The sequence below is a fragment of the Rhipicephalus sanguineus genome, chromosome 4 (assembly GCF_013339695.2).
Source record: "Rhipicephalus sanguineus isolate Rsan-2018 chromosome 4, BIME_Rsan_1.4, whole genome shotgun sequence".
Classification (NCBI taxonomy): Eukaryota; Metazoa; Arthropoda; class Arachnida; order Ixodida; family Ixodidae; genus Rhipicephalus; species Rhipicephalus sanguineus.
The window spans coordinates 48933319-48948435 of record NC_051179.1 but is presented as its reverse complement, the minus strand read 5'-3'; the positions used below and the strand labels follow the sequence as shown (position 1 = coordinate 48948435).

The window sequence follows — 15117 nt, the reverse complement described above, 5'->3', positions numbered from 1 at the left end:
GGCTCGCAGGCTAAGGTCAAGTTAAGAAGATAGTTTCTCAAAATGTTCCGAAGGACGCAACCGCTTACGTTATACAGCTCGGAAACTCAGACAGTGATATGACGGCGATAATGGGGCGAAATCGACTGTATTGCTAGCGGAACGCGGTTGAACTGACGTTTGGGATAAACGCCATATACGCTTACAAAATTTATGCGGCACTTTTGTCTAAGTTCAAGCAACAACCTCAATAGTCAACAGCACAGGGGTATCTTAGTGTGTTTCTTATAGTAGGAAGTCAACGGGCTCGGGCGTAATTTGAGCTGTGTGTGTTTGAGTTACGAGAATATCGGTCTTTGAAGCCATATGAGGAGAGTGGCAAACATAATTCTTTTTTTATTTTCTTTCCAATCAGTGCTTGACATTCTGCTTGATGAGAATGTGGTCTTCTTATATAGGGTTCGTTAAAAGGGAGACTTGCATTGCTTGAACCTCGTTTACCGCGTAGTGAGCAACGCGGTATACGGAACTCGTATGAAGTCTGCAGAAACTGCAACCTTACCGAATGCATTCCGATTGGACCATATCGACCAAGATATTCTCACGATACTACTTTGAGGACTGCTTCTCTGTCAGAGAAAAAGAGAGATCCACGGTCGGTGCTACTGATAGCAAAGAGTGCAGATAATAATAATATCTGGAGTTTAGCGTCCCAAAACCACGATATGATTATGAGGGACGCCGTAGTGGAGGGCTCCGGAAATTTCGACCACCTGGGGTTCTTTAACGAGCCCCTAAATCTAAGTACACGGGCAGCAAAGAATGCAGAGTCGAGGGGGCGACATGCAAACCAATCTCTCCACTGGCCCTCCTGCCCCCCCCCCCCTTTTTTTTAAATTTTTGCTGTGTAATGCACGGACGCTGAGACGTAGAAGAACTGTGACTGGGCGAGCAACTACGCCCCGAGATTCCACAAGGCAAGCTTCTTTCCTCCTAAGTCGCCCTAACTGGTTCGCTCGCCTTTCGTATAGATTACCCGTCCGCTTTCCGCCTATTGGCTACGGGCAAACATCGCGAGCTAATTTGCATTGTCTCCCGCTCTCGGCCGCTTCCGGTCAAGTATGTTCTCGGACTTCAGAGGGGGCGCGATTCCCAAGTTTGAGCGCACGCTGGATAGGGCCTTGTCGAACGAGAGAGAGAGAGAGAGCGGGAGAGATACATTGCCGGGCATGCATTGTCAAGGAGTCGTGTGCTCTTCGACAACTCGCGCTCGACATGTCTCCATACGGCCGGAGTCACCTAAGTATATAGAAATATGGGACGCCGCTGTAGGGACGTGTCACGCGTCGGCCTGCCTGAGTGCGAGCGTGCGATACACATTCTGCGTACCCCTCCCACTCTTCGTCCAATAGTGTACACTTCGCGCGAGCGCCCACTGTGCATGCATACCCCTCCTTCCGCTGTGTTTGCTCGAGTCGATGTTATACTCTCGCGAGTTCCTTGCAGGGATAGCACGTCGCGGCTAATACGCGAAACGTGACGGAACTTGAGCGCAGTGCTGCTAATACAAGATCCCTTTTTTTTTCGGTTGGACGTCCGATTCGCTTAAGGAAACTCTATCACATGTATCATGCCATGTTTAGTGCAGTCGGGCTTTCCTAGGATAGTGGCGCTGATTCCTGTCAGTTATAGTGGACGCATCTTTGCGCGCTTGGTGTTGGTGTACGGAATGCTAAACCTGAGTAAAGTTTTGCGACAGCCTTCGCTTCGGTAGGGAGCGTTACAAAGCGTACGAAGAATTGCTGCCCTCTTTAGTAGCAGATGCTTCTGCTACTAATGTAGGTGAGCATTCCAAAATGGTCCAGCTAGGTTAACGACGCAAGCTTTGCAACGTATGGTTGTTACGTTGCGAAGCGCTACATCGTACACTCTGACCGGTAGGCAGTGGGGGCGAAATATAAAATTGCCCTTCTACTTTCATTTGAACTCATGGCAATAAAGTCCTCGTGGGCGAAACCGGTTCTTCGACCAAACTATGTTTTTCAATCACGGTAGTGCTTGAACGAAGCTGGCTGGTTTCTATATTCTGCAGAACCTCACCTGTGGACTTGAGGGCTTGCGACGTTTCTGAGAAAATTCAACGGGTGAGGGATATCAGACTGGGCCTTCCGCGTTGTGTAGTAAAGGGTAAACCCGCAGAGCGCCCGCTCGTAGGGATGTGGTATTTTCGTGGTGCTACCACGCGTGTCTAGCTTCGATCCCGTACCCCTTTACCTTATGGCCACATGCCTTAGTCCGCGCGAATATGTGGAGATAAGCATCCATTTAACGCAGTCACCCTAGACCCTCCAGCATCTCACTGCATCACAGTGCATGACACTCACTGGCGTAGCCAGGGAAGGTTGAGGGGAGGGGGGGTGGGAGGGGTTTATGGTTTTCACCCTCGTCCCCCTCCCCCTTGAATTTTTTTTCAATTTTGCATGTATACATACGCGGACACGTACAAACATAGGCGTGCGCAGGGTTCCCCATCAAGGGGGGGCGAAGACTACTAAGTCAATGTACGAGGCAGATTTTGGTGCCCCCCCCCCTCTTAGGTGACTAGAGGGGGGGGGGTCAATGTATGGGACAGATTTTGCGCCCCCCCTCTTGGGTGACTAGGGGGGGCCACACCCCCCCCCCCCCCCCGTGCTCACGTCTATGCATACAAACAGACACATATGCAAACATACACAAGGGCTAATTGAATACCTCACACCCCACACCCAAAGTGAAAAAAAAAATTGGCACGTCCCTGATCACACTGCATCCCAGTGCATCGTACTCCGTATCACTGACGCCAGCGTCAGCAGCGAGCCGACAGCTTCCATGCACTGCAAGACAGGGGGGAAGGGGTGCACTGCGGACAAAGTGAGCGTCACGAGCGCGTCCCACGCCGCGTGCGAGGACAAAAAATTGACTCGCGACGCCAGTCTCCACTCACGTCGTCATCGTCACAGTTTCAAGGTATATCATCGGCTCCCTCTCTCGACACGACGGCTACGCTAAGCGCGGTGCGCTTCGGGTGTCACGCTAACGTATACGCCGTTTGCCGCTTCGTAAATATTTAATGTCCTCGAGCTCGCCTGACGGGCGCCTGCTTGCCGGCCGTGCCTTCGGAAACCACGCATTCGCTCCCGTCGCACGCATCTCGCGTGCTCCTTCCCATGCGGCGAGATGCTCTTGTGCTTGCCACCGAATAGTAACGGTGTCGTTTTGTTCGTTTATTTTTTTTTTTTTTTGGCCCCGATGCACTGAGCGGAAATGCCTGTTTGTTTTAGCGTGCGGAACGTCCCGAAATATGGCAGCCCTTGTGAATCGTTGATACGGGAGCGGGCGTATGTGCCCGTTTCTTCTTCTTATTTTTTCGTTTTGCGTTGTTTCTGCCTCGACGCATTGTTGTCGTGAACTTTAACTTGTTTTTCTTTTAATCGGGTTTGACGGAGTCTACAAGAATCTTGCGACCACGTGTCCCTGTGTCCCTATGTTAGAGCGAAAAAATAAAGGTATATGCTTAATGAAAGGAAGAAAGGAAAGAGAATATTGACGACTTCTCGCCATACGCAGCCTGTATTCACTGCGTCTTGTGTAGCTGGGTGCGCGTATGACGACGGCAATGCAATCTTGGGACTCAACCTAAAGGTATATATATAACGTACGAGGCCTGAAATATGCAGGCTGTAATGACATGAAAAATTACGTCACCCCCTCTTCGCATACATGGACTTGCACATTTAGCTTATAATCTTTGGGAAATGATTTTGGACTTACCTCTTCAATTTTTGGAGGGTGATATCGGTAAAAGGCAATATCTTATGGACCCCGATCATTCGATGAAACAATTGTCATTATTACTGATATAATTTTGAAGAAAAAAAAAAACTGAAATGTGGTAGTTGGTTTTGTATAGACGCTATAGGTGCTGGCTAAGACACTGTTAGCATAATTTTGCCCTCCGCTTGCAGCTGCAGAAAGCAGCTGTTTTAGAAGGGTTTGCACGTCTTGCTTGTCTCCTCTAAAGCATACGCCAAACCTTCTGTAACGGCTGGTAAGTACGGTAAATTTAACAGCAAAATTAATACATATGTTCTTCTAGCCTCGCGCCGCGCGTTTCGAGAAAGGGTACATAATCTCTATTCTATCTTTTCACCTGTTGGCGTGCCCATCACAAGGGCTTCGAACTTGGTTATCATCGCAATTGATGGCGAGCGACCCCTGACGACAGGCCAGACGCTATCGTGGTCGTTCATTCCGTCTGACCCGAAACCCTTGAAGAAGATGGGTGCCGCTTACGAACAATTTTTTAACTTTTAGTTCAATTTTTTTAATAATAACAGTTGTTGGGGCCTTACGACCCAGAACCACGGTATGATAATGAGCGACGCGTTGGTGGAGGGCCCCGGAAATGTGTAGGCCATCTGGGGGTTCCTTAACGTGCGCCTAATTCTATGCAGACGGGCCTTTATCGCATTCCCCTCCGTCTAAATGCGGCCGCCGCGGACGGGATTCGATCCCGCGACCTTCGGGTCAGCAGTCAAGCACTATAACCACTAGATCACTGCGTGGAGGGTATTTGAATTTCCTTTTGAGTCCAAAAGTCTAAAACGCAACATTGTCTTCATTCAAGTTCACTCTGATGATGTGAGTTGTCTATCAAGGTTTGTCTTACTGTGTGAGATTCTGACATTGGATGGTTGATGGCGAAGCGAGGGCATATCAGTGTTACCGGCTCTATACAGTGGTATAGTGCAACATATTTCTTCTTTTCTGATCCTGCAGCAGCAGTCTTTGGGCAGCACCGTTGGCGGCCTCCGCAGCGACCGGCTCATCTCGTGCGGAGAGGCGGCCAAGCGAGCCGGAGGCCAGAGCCCCTCGGATGGCCACAGCCTCGCCGCTGCCTCCGCCGGCGGGGCCGACGACAACGCCGAGCTGCAGGCCTCGCTGCAGTCCTCCTCAGCAGCCGCAGCAGCAGCAGTCTCAGCAGCAGTCTCGGCCGCGGCGGCGACCGCAGCGTCGTCTCCCGCCTCGCTGTTGGCGTCGCTGAACGCCGGGGCCGCCCTGCTTGCCGCCCGGCAGTCGCAGCAGCAGCATCATCAGTCGCCCAACCTCCTCCTCGGGTCCGCCTTCAACGCTATGGAAGCGGCTCGCAAACACTCCCTAGCAGACAGGTGAGCGAACTTAAGTTACTATATGCCACCGCCCCTTCTTATCTGCTGGCAATGTTCACATGACTGATTAAACGGGTTAGTGACCTCCTAGGTCACATGTCGGCCTTCAGCGCTATAGAAGCGGCTCGCAAACACTCCCTTACAGACAGGTGAGCAAAAGCTCACCCGTTACTGCATGCCACCACCGCGACTTATTTGCTGACAATGCTCACATGACTCAATAAACGGGTTAGTGACTTCGTAGAGCGCGGGTGCACCTTGAACATTATAATTATAGCATGGCCTCCAAGAGTGCGCGCCGGAACCTACCGGTGCGCAATATCGGAGGCCATGGTCATAAAAGCGGCTCGCAAACACTCCCTGTCAGACAGGTGAGCCAGCACAACACCCGTTACTGCATGCCACTGCTGCTGCTAATTAGCTGGTAATGCTCACTTCACCCTTTAAACAGATTAGTGATCTCGAGTGGCGCGGGTCCCCCTTCAACCGTATAGAAGCGGCTCGCAAACACTCCCTAGCAGACAGGTGAGCTGACACTCACCCTTTACTGCATGCCACCACCGCGGCTTATTAGCTGGGAATGCTCCCAGCAGACAGGTTAGCTAACATCCTTCACTCATTACACAGATTGATGATTTCGAAGGGCTGGGTCCACCTTCAACGTTATAGAAGCGGCTCACAAAAGCTCCCTAGCAGACCCGCGAGCTAACACTCACCGGTTATACTGTATAGATGCAACTGCGCGTCTAGTAAGCAGGGAATGCTTGCTTCACTTGTTCTACAGATTAGTGATCTCGTATGGGGCGGGTTCACGTGTAGAACTATGAAAGCGGTTGGCAAACACTCTGGCAGACGGGTCACCTAGCACTGTCTGGTTGACCATGGATAGTTATCACGTGATCTGTGACGTCACGTGATGCTCTAGTACTCGTCACTCTAGTACCCAGACATGGTGGTAAATGTGTCGTCAGTACACAATGTCATCACGCGTGCATCGCTTTTCTTGCGGTGGCAATATTTCAGCGGATTATCTCTTGTTATCGATTCGACTCCCGGCCCAACATGTACCTGTTGTGACGTCACGTTTCTTGCTTACACAGCTTCCTGACGCGCCAGTATGCAAAGATGGTGGTCACTATGACGTCATTGCAAGCTATTCATTCATATGCCACCGCGCGCTTCGTTTGCAGAGCATATTTACATCACCTGATGCACAAGTTAGTGATACCGTGTGGTGATAGTGATGGGGACGCAATCCGAGGCCTTATCAACAAAAGACAAGGACAGCGTTAAGGACGAAGGCTCAACGCTGGGAGGCACACAGGACAGCGCTGCGTTTTGTCAGTAAAACTTGTTGGTTTAGTTGGTGCATGCCTCATGGAATAAGAAGACGCAATACACCATGGAAAGACAGTCTTTCCTTTCGCCCGTCTTTTCCTTGGTGTACTGCGTCTTCTTATTCTATAAAGCTGTGTTCCGTGGATCTAGCTCAGAGCTGCAGATATTTGATTTCGGCCGCAGGAATTTCGTGCTACTGCGTAGAGAATTCGCTGCGAACGATGAACTTTAAGCCAGTGACGCTTATCACTCACTGATCAGGTTTGTTACGCAAACAGTATTATTGTCGATTATGCAACGATGATTGTGATCGATGGCATACAACCACAACAACGAGAAATTTTTCTTTCCTTTTTTTTATGCTGACCCAGCAAGCGAGTCGTTTGTGGCTTGACGGAAGCAGGAAGTTTGTTCGAAAGCACTCAATCTATGGCGTGATGACCGCTTAGACCGCAGCGCAGTTTAGCGCGCTTAGCCACAAGTTTGCACAACCTCGTGGCCATTCGTCACCTGTCACGTATAGCAGGGAGCAACGCGGGCACCTTGTGAAGTTCGATGTGTGCTCGCTCCGTTCATGACCTTGTTCAGAATGTCCTATAAGTTCCAAAGAGCATTCTGCACGCCAAGGCGCGCTCCTGGCCGCCTCATTTTAAATGATGGAATACGTGGACGCAGTTTAGTATGCTGTGACCCGGGCGTATACATTACGGTCCAGTTAGACCCTTGCGTGGCGTAACCGCGCCTACGAGAAAATGAATGGGAGAGGCATCAAGCGTGCAGAAGCCGCAACAAAAGATCCTTCGAACCGTTCTTTGGTGGGACGTCTTTATACCTCGTTTACAAGCGCCACTGCGTGTAAAACTCGCCGTAAAAAAATCGTTCGTAAAGCGAAACGCTCCTCGTTGCTGTTAGCGGATAGAGAGCCCAAGAACAGAGTGCCCAGATATCAGCTTCAAGCCAACCGTAACCTCTTTTTTTCGCACTCAAAGCCCAGCCCCACATATATACGGCCATCAGCGTGCTGCATGCCGTGCCTGACACGACGTATACAGTAGTATACGTGCATACACCGCTCCCACGCATGCTATACGTTTGTGTGCGCATATCTCGGTATCGCACGCGATATGCGTGTAACAACAACAACAAGATCAATAACAACAACAACAATGGTGAACTCTAGAATGTGAAACAACAACGGGGGGAACGGTAGCACGATCCAGTAGTAATGGTTCGAATGGGGAGGGTGGGGAAGTAACGAGTGAGGGAGCTCCTCGAGATCTCGCACGCAGGATCGACGCTTCTTTGCATGCGACGTGACCGAGCGCTATTAGCGGCTCAGCCGGCCGGGCGGCCCTAAGCCCGAGAGATTGGCGCACCTCTTCTACAGGCGGAGGAGAAGACCGCGGGACGGGGACCCCAGGTGTGGCGCGAAGCCGAGGAGCAGCTATAGCATCAAGCCGCTTCTCAGCGTGAGGCCCAGGCCTGGTACTGCGAAATCGATGAGGCCGGTCGATACGCGCGCCGACCGTTTCTGGCGCAGACAGACTGACTGCAAATTAAGCGTGACGCTTTTTTTTTTTTTTTTTTACAATCGTGCCGATAACGCCGCCGCCGCACGCTACTCGCGAGACCGTGAAGTTTTGTTATGGGCGCGTTATAATACCACGGCGTTATAATACGAAAAAGGGGGGGGGGGGGGTCGGTTACGACCGGAAGGGTTTTGCACCGGGCGCACCTTTTCTCGGCTTCCTCGCGCGGTAAGAGTGCCTGAACGGGTGTAATGATTGCGTGTGATACGACCGTGGCGGGGGTGCAGTACGATTTAAAACGAGCACCCGCCAGGCCAGGAGCCTGTTGAACGCGAAGGAGTGTGTGCGTGTGTGTGAGCGCACTATATATATGGAACCAGGAATTAGGGCTGCGCTTGCGTGGTGCGGTCTCAGCGTGGTGCCTTAATGCGCAAGCCAACTGGGCTTGAGTATTCCTGTCCGGGTATAGAAACGTGTACGAATGGCTTGCTCATCAATCCCTTTATTACCTATTTTTTTCTGTAAGTGAGCGTTAGTTATTACGCCGGTATCTTGGCCTCGTAGAAGGTCGAAGTAAGTATCGAAACTGGTCGTTTACGCAGAAATGCGTAGGGCATTGATTTGAGGCTGGTTGCCGTAAAGCCACGTATTAAGAGCGGTAGGAAAATGAGGTAGGAGTAAATTCAAGCGTCCCTCAGAGGAGGAAAGACTGAACTGCGGGACTTAGCCCATAATCGGGCCTGGTGCGCGAAACGAATCCGTAACCTATGGCAAACGGCCGACACACGCGTCCAACGAAAGTGGAATTTGCTGCCGAATAAGTGAACGCTTACCGAAGAGGCACGTGCGACAGTTTTGCAAAGTGTCGGATACCCGCAGAGCCGAATTGTCGCAGAAAATAAAATCGTCGCGATTAATTTCGCTGACTTGCTCCATTTGATAGCAAGCACAATGTTTGGAACAACGCCCCGCTGTTAACAAAACGTTTAACTGACAACTCGGCACGAACTCGGAAAAAGACCGCGGAGGTAGACTTGCTTGGGAAGAAGGAGGAAACGAGCAATCACGATAATCAGTAATAAATAAATTTTGATTTCTTTACGTGCCTAGACCGCTATTTAATGCAGAGTCACATTTTATGGTAGGGGCGTGGGGAGGGCCTACGGATTAATTTTGACCACCCTGCGTTCTTTAACAACGTGTACTTAAATCTAAGTACACAGCGGTTTCTGCATTTCATACACTTCGCAATGCGGCTGCGGTGGCCGAGAAGCGAGCCTGCACCTTCGTACTAACCGGGTGACGTCACAGCCGCTAAGCTGCCCCGGCAGGTGATAAGGACGTTCTTTATCTACGGCAACGAGAAAAACAGTAATGACTGCCTGCTGAAGACCTTACGTAATACCTTTAAAATTCAAGTAACTTGCGAAGAATGCCTAAATCAACCATCTTTTTTTTGTAACGGTAAACAAATGAACAAGTACCAGCTACACCCATAAAAGCGAGTTCCCAGCACTTCTGATACTTTTACATCATAGCTGTACATGGCATACATGCTTGATTTCTTCGTGTCGCTGTCCGTATACAAAAATCCCTAGTGCCCTCTAGGGAGCGTTGGAAGAACTAACTTTAATGCATTGGTTCCTCCACTGCTTCCTAAAGGGCGCCAGGGGTTTATCACTTTAATGATTCAAATGTGTGAGCATTAAACTTTAAACGGCGACAAGAGCAGTGACGGGAACGTGTCCCTCCGCTCATCTGACCACCGACCATCATGTAGTTTCATGGGGTTGAGTATTTAGTGGCACGAGCAGCGAGTGACCCTCTTGTTTCCTTTCCAAGCACTTCCGGTCGATCACTCACTTTCGGTTTCCCGAATATTGGGAAACTGTGTCTTAAAGCATTAAACTGGTTCTAAATCGATGGTTCTCGCTCAAGTTAATAGTTATATTTGATACGTATGATATCGGGGCGTAAGTTTACTTAGGATAAGGATCAATTACCTGTCGGGTTAACTAATGAAAATTAATTGAGCTTATTGAAAGAGCAGACGGTTTTCTTGCGAGCAGCGGTACCTAGCGGAGCAGATCTCAACCGCGAGCTTCTTTCTACGTGGCTTCTGAGATCCGCTTCGTCAGTACGACGAAACACGAACTTAAGGAATACACTAGGGAACATCAACGCCGACGTTCGAGTGCCACTAACTGACACCTAAGTCAAGGATTATGGTCGTCGCCTCCAACTTTTCAGTATATGCGCGCCATTGGTGCATAAAAGTAAGTGCGGCGTTGTGAATATGAGCGACAGTCGGCTTCCTGTATACAGAATGCGCACTTGGTCTTGCTTCTTAAAACTTAGTGAATGTTTGGGGTGGCTGCTATATGTACAGATTTCAGCCTGACGCATTGAGTCGACACACTTCCGAGCGCATGTGGCTGCCCATCTGTAATTCGGAGCGCGTGCCTTAAAAGGCGCTCCGCTTTCCATAATGTTAGCCGTGTAAGCTGTGCCGTCCTTTAGCGGTTAATTACAGGCCTTATCGCCCGCGCCGAGGCGGCAACGTGCCTACGGGCAGGAATGCTTCCGGACCGCGTGCATTATTTGTCAGTTGATTTTTGTCGAGAAATGCGTGTTTTTCTTTTCTTTTTGTGCACTCGCTTGTGCAGATATGTAAAGTTAGCGGGCTTAGGCACAAGAAAAAAAAAAAAGAAAGCGTTCGTACCAGGAAGTCATTTACGTACGATATTCTCGAATATTTCGCTCAGAAACTGACTTGCGAAGTAGTGATTAGCTGCGAGCATAGTTTTTCTAGGCGACCCAGTGAACAGCAAGCAGTGTCGCCAGACAGGCTTTCCCTCATTGTGGCAATGCGTAGTAACCCTGCCATGTTTCTTTTTTTTTTTTTCTTTTTTTTTCCTGCTTGGATATACCTAACAGTGTATGTTACAAAGTTGTAGCGTTAAGTCGGCCAAATGTTTATTTTCATCTCGGCGTAGTCAGTAATTTTTCTCCCAGGTCGTTTTCACGTGATTAATTCTACTATTACTAAGCTACGTATCATGCGGCACATACAGATACATGTGATCGTGGGTAAGACGGCATTCCAGCGGCATAACTGTTTTCCCTGGCTTTTAACTTAAAGATAACTGTGTGTTAATCTATTACTAGTACACAGACATAGCAGCATCTTACGAGAGGCTGCTATGCTACTTTCGGCCTGACGTTTATCCACGCTGATGCCCAGAAAGGCCTTCCTTTTTACAAATTTGCGTTTTACGTGCTACAGGCATGGTATGATTGTAAGTCGCGCCTTAGCGGGACACTCCAGATTTTATTTTACTCACCTAGGAATCTTTAACGTGTTCCTAACTCTAAGTACACGGGTGCTCTTAATTTTCGTCCCCATCGAAATGCGGCCCCGTGGCCGGAAAACCAACCTGCGCCTTCGAGCGCAATACCTTAAGGGAAAGCCCCTGCTTCTGCACATTAAACTAAGACATTCGACCGCTCAACACGCCGTCGAATGTATCAGCGCAAGCGCAGAACAACGCGAGCAGCAGGTAGAGTTGGTAAGTTCCCCGAGCACGTAGGGTATATCCGGAGGCGCTGAAAACACACGCCGTGTGTAGTAATTATCCCACATCACTGATTGGTCGGCTTCGTTCCCATAACGTATCCTCGAACGCAATTGAAGCACTAGAAAATGGCCCTGTATAATTTGTTTCTCCCCGCAAACAGCGTGCTTATTTTCGCGAAAGGATGTAATAGGTATTACCATAGACGGACGAGTGAAATCAACAGTTGGCGAAATGAACTCCGAACGCACCCGGAAAGAGAATGGGGGAGGGTAGGGTAGGGTGAAGGGGAGAGAGATAGGAAATAAAAATAAATGAAGTGGCGTTTGTTTGTTTCTTGCTTCTTCTTTGGAGAGGGGGAGAGGGAGGGGAGGAGGGGATGGTGGGTGCGGAGGAGTGGCCGGCCGGCTTGGCGTGATCGAAGAGCTCTGCCAGTGTCGCTCGGAATCGTATAATTGGTCTCTCATTAAGAGGAGCGTCTCTCCGAAAAGGGGCACGCGACCGAATTTATTCCTGCCTGTCGCGCGCTTCTATATATACTTCAATATCTTTTCTGCGGCGCATTATATTGCAGTGAGAGAATTTTCATTCCAAGCACGTCCCCTGCCTATCTTTTTTCTCGATGTGTTGTATGCAGGGTACGTTTTATTATGGTGGCTTGTCGTTCGAAGCAGAGAGAGAGGAAAAAAGAGAGAAAGGGAGAAAGAAAGAAAGAGAGGAATAAAGAGTGAGATTGATGAGGAATGCAACTCGTGCTTTGCTATTTGTCTCGTGTTCTGTCATTAAACGCTCGCGCGCGCAAGCAACGACGGGTTACATTACTCCTTAATTGCGATTACCGCTTTGGTTCAGTAGCCGCTCGACTAATAGGGGAGCCTCGTAAATCACTGTACATCTCGTGGCAAACGGGCTCGTTTTATTTTGCCCGCTCGCGCGCACTGCGAGACGGCCGATTGCAATCTGCGCGGTCCTTGCATTAGCCTATCTGGACAAACTGTTTGCTCGCGACTGTCGCAACTCAGCCTTTCTTCATTTGTTTTTCTTTATCTATTTTTCGTTCTGAGAACGAACCTGGGCGTCATCAACAAGGTCGGGGTAGGCAGAATTGCCGATCGCAATCGTAAAATGTTGCTTGTAGAACGCAACCACTTTGATGCTACGTACACCTGCGTACAGGCGTTATAGCTGCTAAGTGTTAATGTAGAGAGTTGTAGCCTCGCGAGCATGTATTAGCGTTGCTGTATTAGTGCAGCGCTGAGGTGAAGGAACCGTGGGGAACGGAAGCTCAGGAGATATCCCTCAAGGCTGCGCTTAGCGTGGAAGGGTTGCCAATGTTACTCACTTGCTTGGCTTTGCTTGGCTGTACATAAGTACAGCTTCATGAAGATTACATCGAACTTGCGTAATCACGTGCGACTACGCTGTGTTACGCAGAGTAACACAGTGTAGGCGCACGTTGCAAGAAACTTTTTCTTTTCTTTTCAATTTAACATGGCCTTCCAGGTCGCACGCTTACTTGGGTGTGCAACACTTATACCGGTGCGCGTGGATTTCTAGAGCTTAGCTGAAGACATACCGCGATGTGGGGTCGACACAGGTGTTATTTCCAGCAGATATATGCTTCAAGGTAGCACGATAACTGCAATGAGGGGGCTAGAGCATGAAGATAAAGCGTGTAGCATTCCTGCGTTCTTGACGCTGTTCTTTATATCGAAGGGGAACCTTTTCTCATTCTTTACTGACGATGTGTAGGTCAAGCGCAATGATTACGATATCCTTGCTGTGTTGTTCAAAGGTCATTTCAGAAATTCCGTGTTTCTCCTCTCCATAACTGCCGTGAAGGTTGCAGATTTAAATAGGTATTCTAATTTGTACTCCGTACGAGCATAACATTACCTCGTATAGATTCAAAAGACTTGTACAGTAAGATTCCAAGTCTTATACGGTACCCTCGGTCAAAAGCGTGCTTTGAGATCGTTGTCCATATGAGGCCGTATACCACGATACCACGGTGTATACTGAGAATGTTGTGGAGAACCTTCTCCGTAAGCACTTTTCCGGTGGGAAGGAGGACCAGAAAAGATAATAGAGAGAGAGGGGGTAACAGGGAACATGCAAACATTTAATGTTGGTCAAAACACAGGATGACAGTACAATGGACTGCTGGGAGCAAAGAAATTCAAGTAACGGTTCAGTGAAGGGTAAAGAAAACAATCAAAGAACAGTTCAACGAATGGACAATTAGGAAGGTGAAAAAAGCTACCGTCTTGACGTCTCTCAGCAGGGACCTAAGGATCCTGGCAAGTTTTTAATACCGGAGTACTTAATGCAGGTTTGTTGCTTGTAAAAATTTCAGTAATGCATTCGGAGCCACCTGCTGGGACAGCTTATATGAATTTCTGCCTCCACGGAGGCTCCGGTGCGGTCGCCGACGTCCACTGTCCAAGGCCAGGCCGTAGACCATAACGCGAAAGGAACGACTCAGATTCAAGTACAACCCATCCGACTGTCGTTATCGTCGCTCCAGCCATCGAATAGTTTTCGTCCTAGCCCCTTTTGCGAGCAGCATGCAACGGAACGAATGTCGAGTGTGCTGCGCTCAAGCGAGCCAGACGGATGAACAAATACGCGCCCGCATGCGCGGATCACAATTCCCCTTTGTACACCGACGCCGGAGACGTCTGGCCTTGTGATATGATATGGTAATACCGCGATCATAACCAAAAGGATATGGGACAGGACGCCGAGGGAGGGAAGGAAGGAAGGAGGGAGAGGGCAGAGAGTGGATGCATGGCGTGTATTAAGCCTCTCACTAGTACGAACAACAGCTGAAGTACAACGGGATGTTTGTGATGGTCCATGGGACGTGCGGGTATCCTTTGTCGCACAGGAAATGAAGTGTCTGGTTGGTTGGCGGTAAGGAAAGAAAAGGATAAGACGAGGGAGGGGGGAGGGCGAAACGCGGAAGCAGTGCAACCTGGACTTTCTTTCGCATGTCGGCGCTGTGCGCACGATCCAGCACAGAACGCAGTCCTAGAGTTGCCGTGCGCAATCCCAGCTGGGAATAACATACGGCAGGTATGGACGCTGGCGCGAAACCCGAGACAGATCCGGGCACCCTTGGCGTCCCTCCTCAACCTCGCATTCTTCTTTTTTTTTTTTTTCTGGCGGGGGTGGGGGGGGGGGGGTAGGAAGGGGTTCTGCTTCTCTATTCACCTCACCCCACTTCACGCTGGCTTCGTGCCAGCCGCTTTCACAGCCGTGAGAGCTAACTAAATCTCACTGTTTATCTCTTTTGTAGTTGCTTTCCGTTGATGCATGGTGACGGAGCAGTTAATGTAACCGGAGACACACTTCAGCGGGGTTATCAATCTACCCAGCCTCGCATGGCTAGCCTCAGTTTAGGTCTAATCTAAACGGGCTTCTCTTTGCCGTTAATGGCTTTAGTGCACGACTGGTGGATACTGGAGCTGCCATGTGAGATTCCAA

The 15117-nt window shown here is 49.5% G+C and overlaps 1 protein-coding gene across 1 annotated transcript in view; it reads left to right on the top strand.

The window, feature by feature from the left end:
- The window catches only part of LOC119389934 (mucin-19), a 475744-nt gene that overhangs the window by 160741 nt on the left and 299886 nt on the right, over positions 1 to 15117 (top strand). The window contains exon 2 of the mRNA XM_037657383.2: positions 4798 to 5186. Within this exon, the coding sequence (XP_037513311.1) occupies positions 4798 to 5186 (389 nt within the window). The remainder of the gene's footprint in view (positions 1 to 4797; positions 5187 to 15117) is intronic.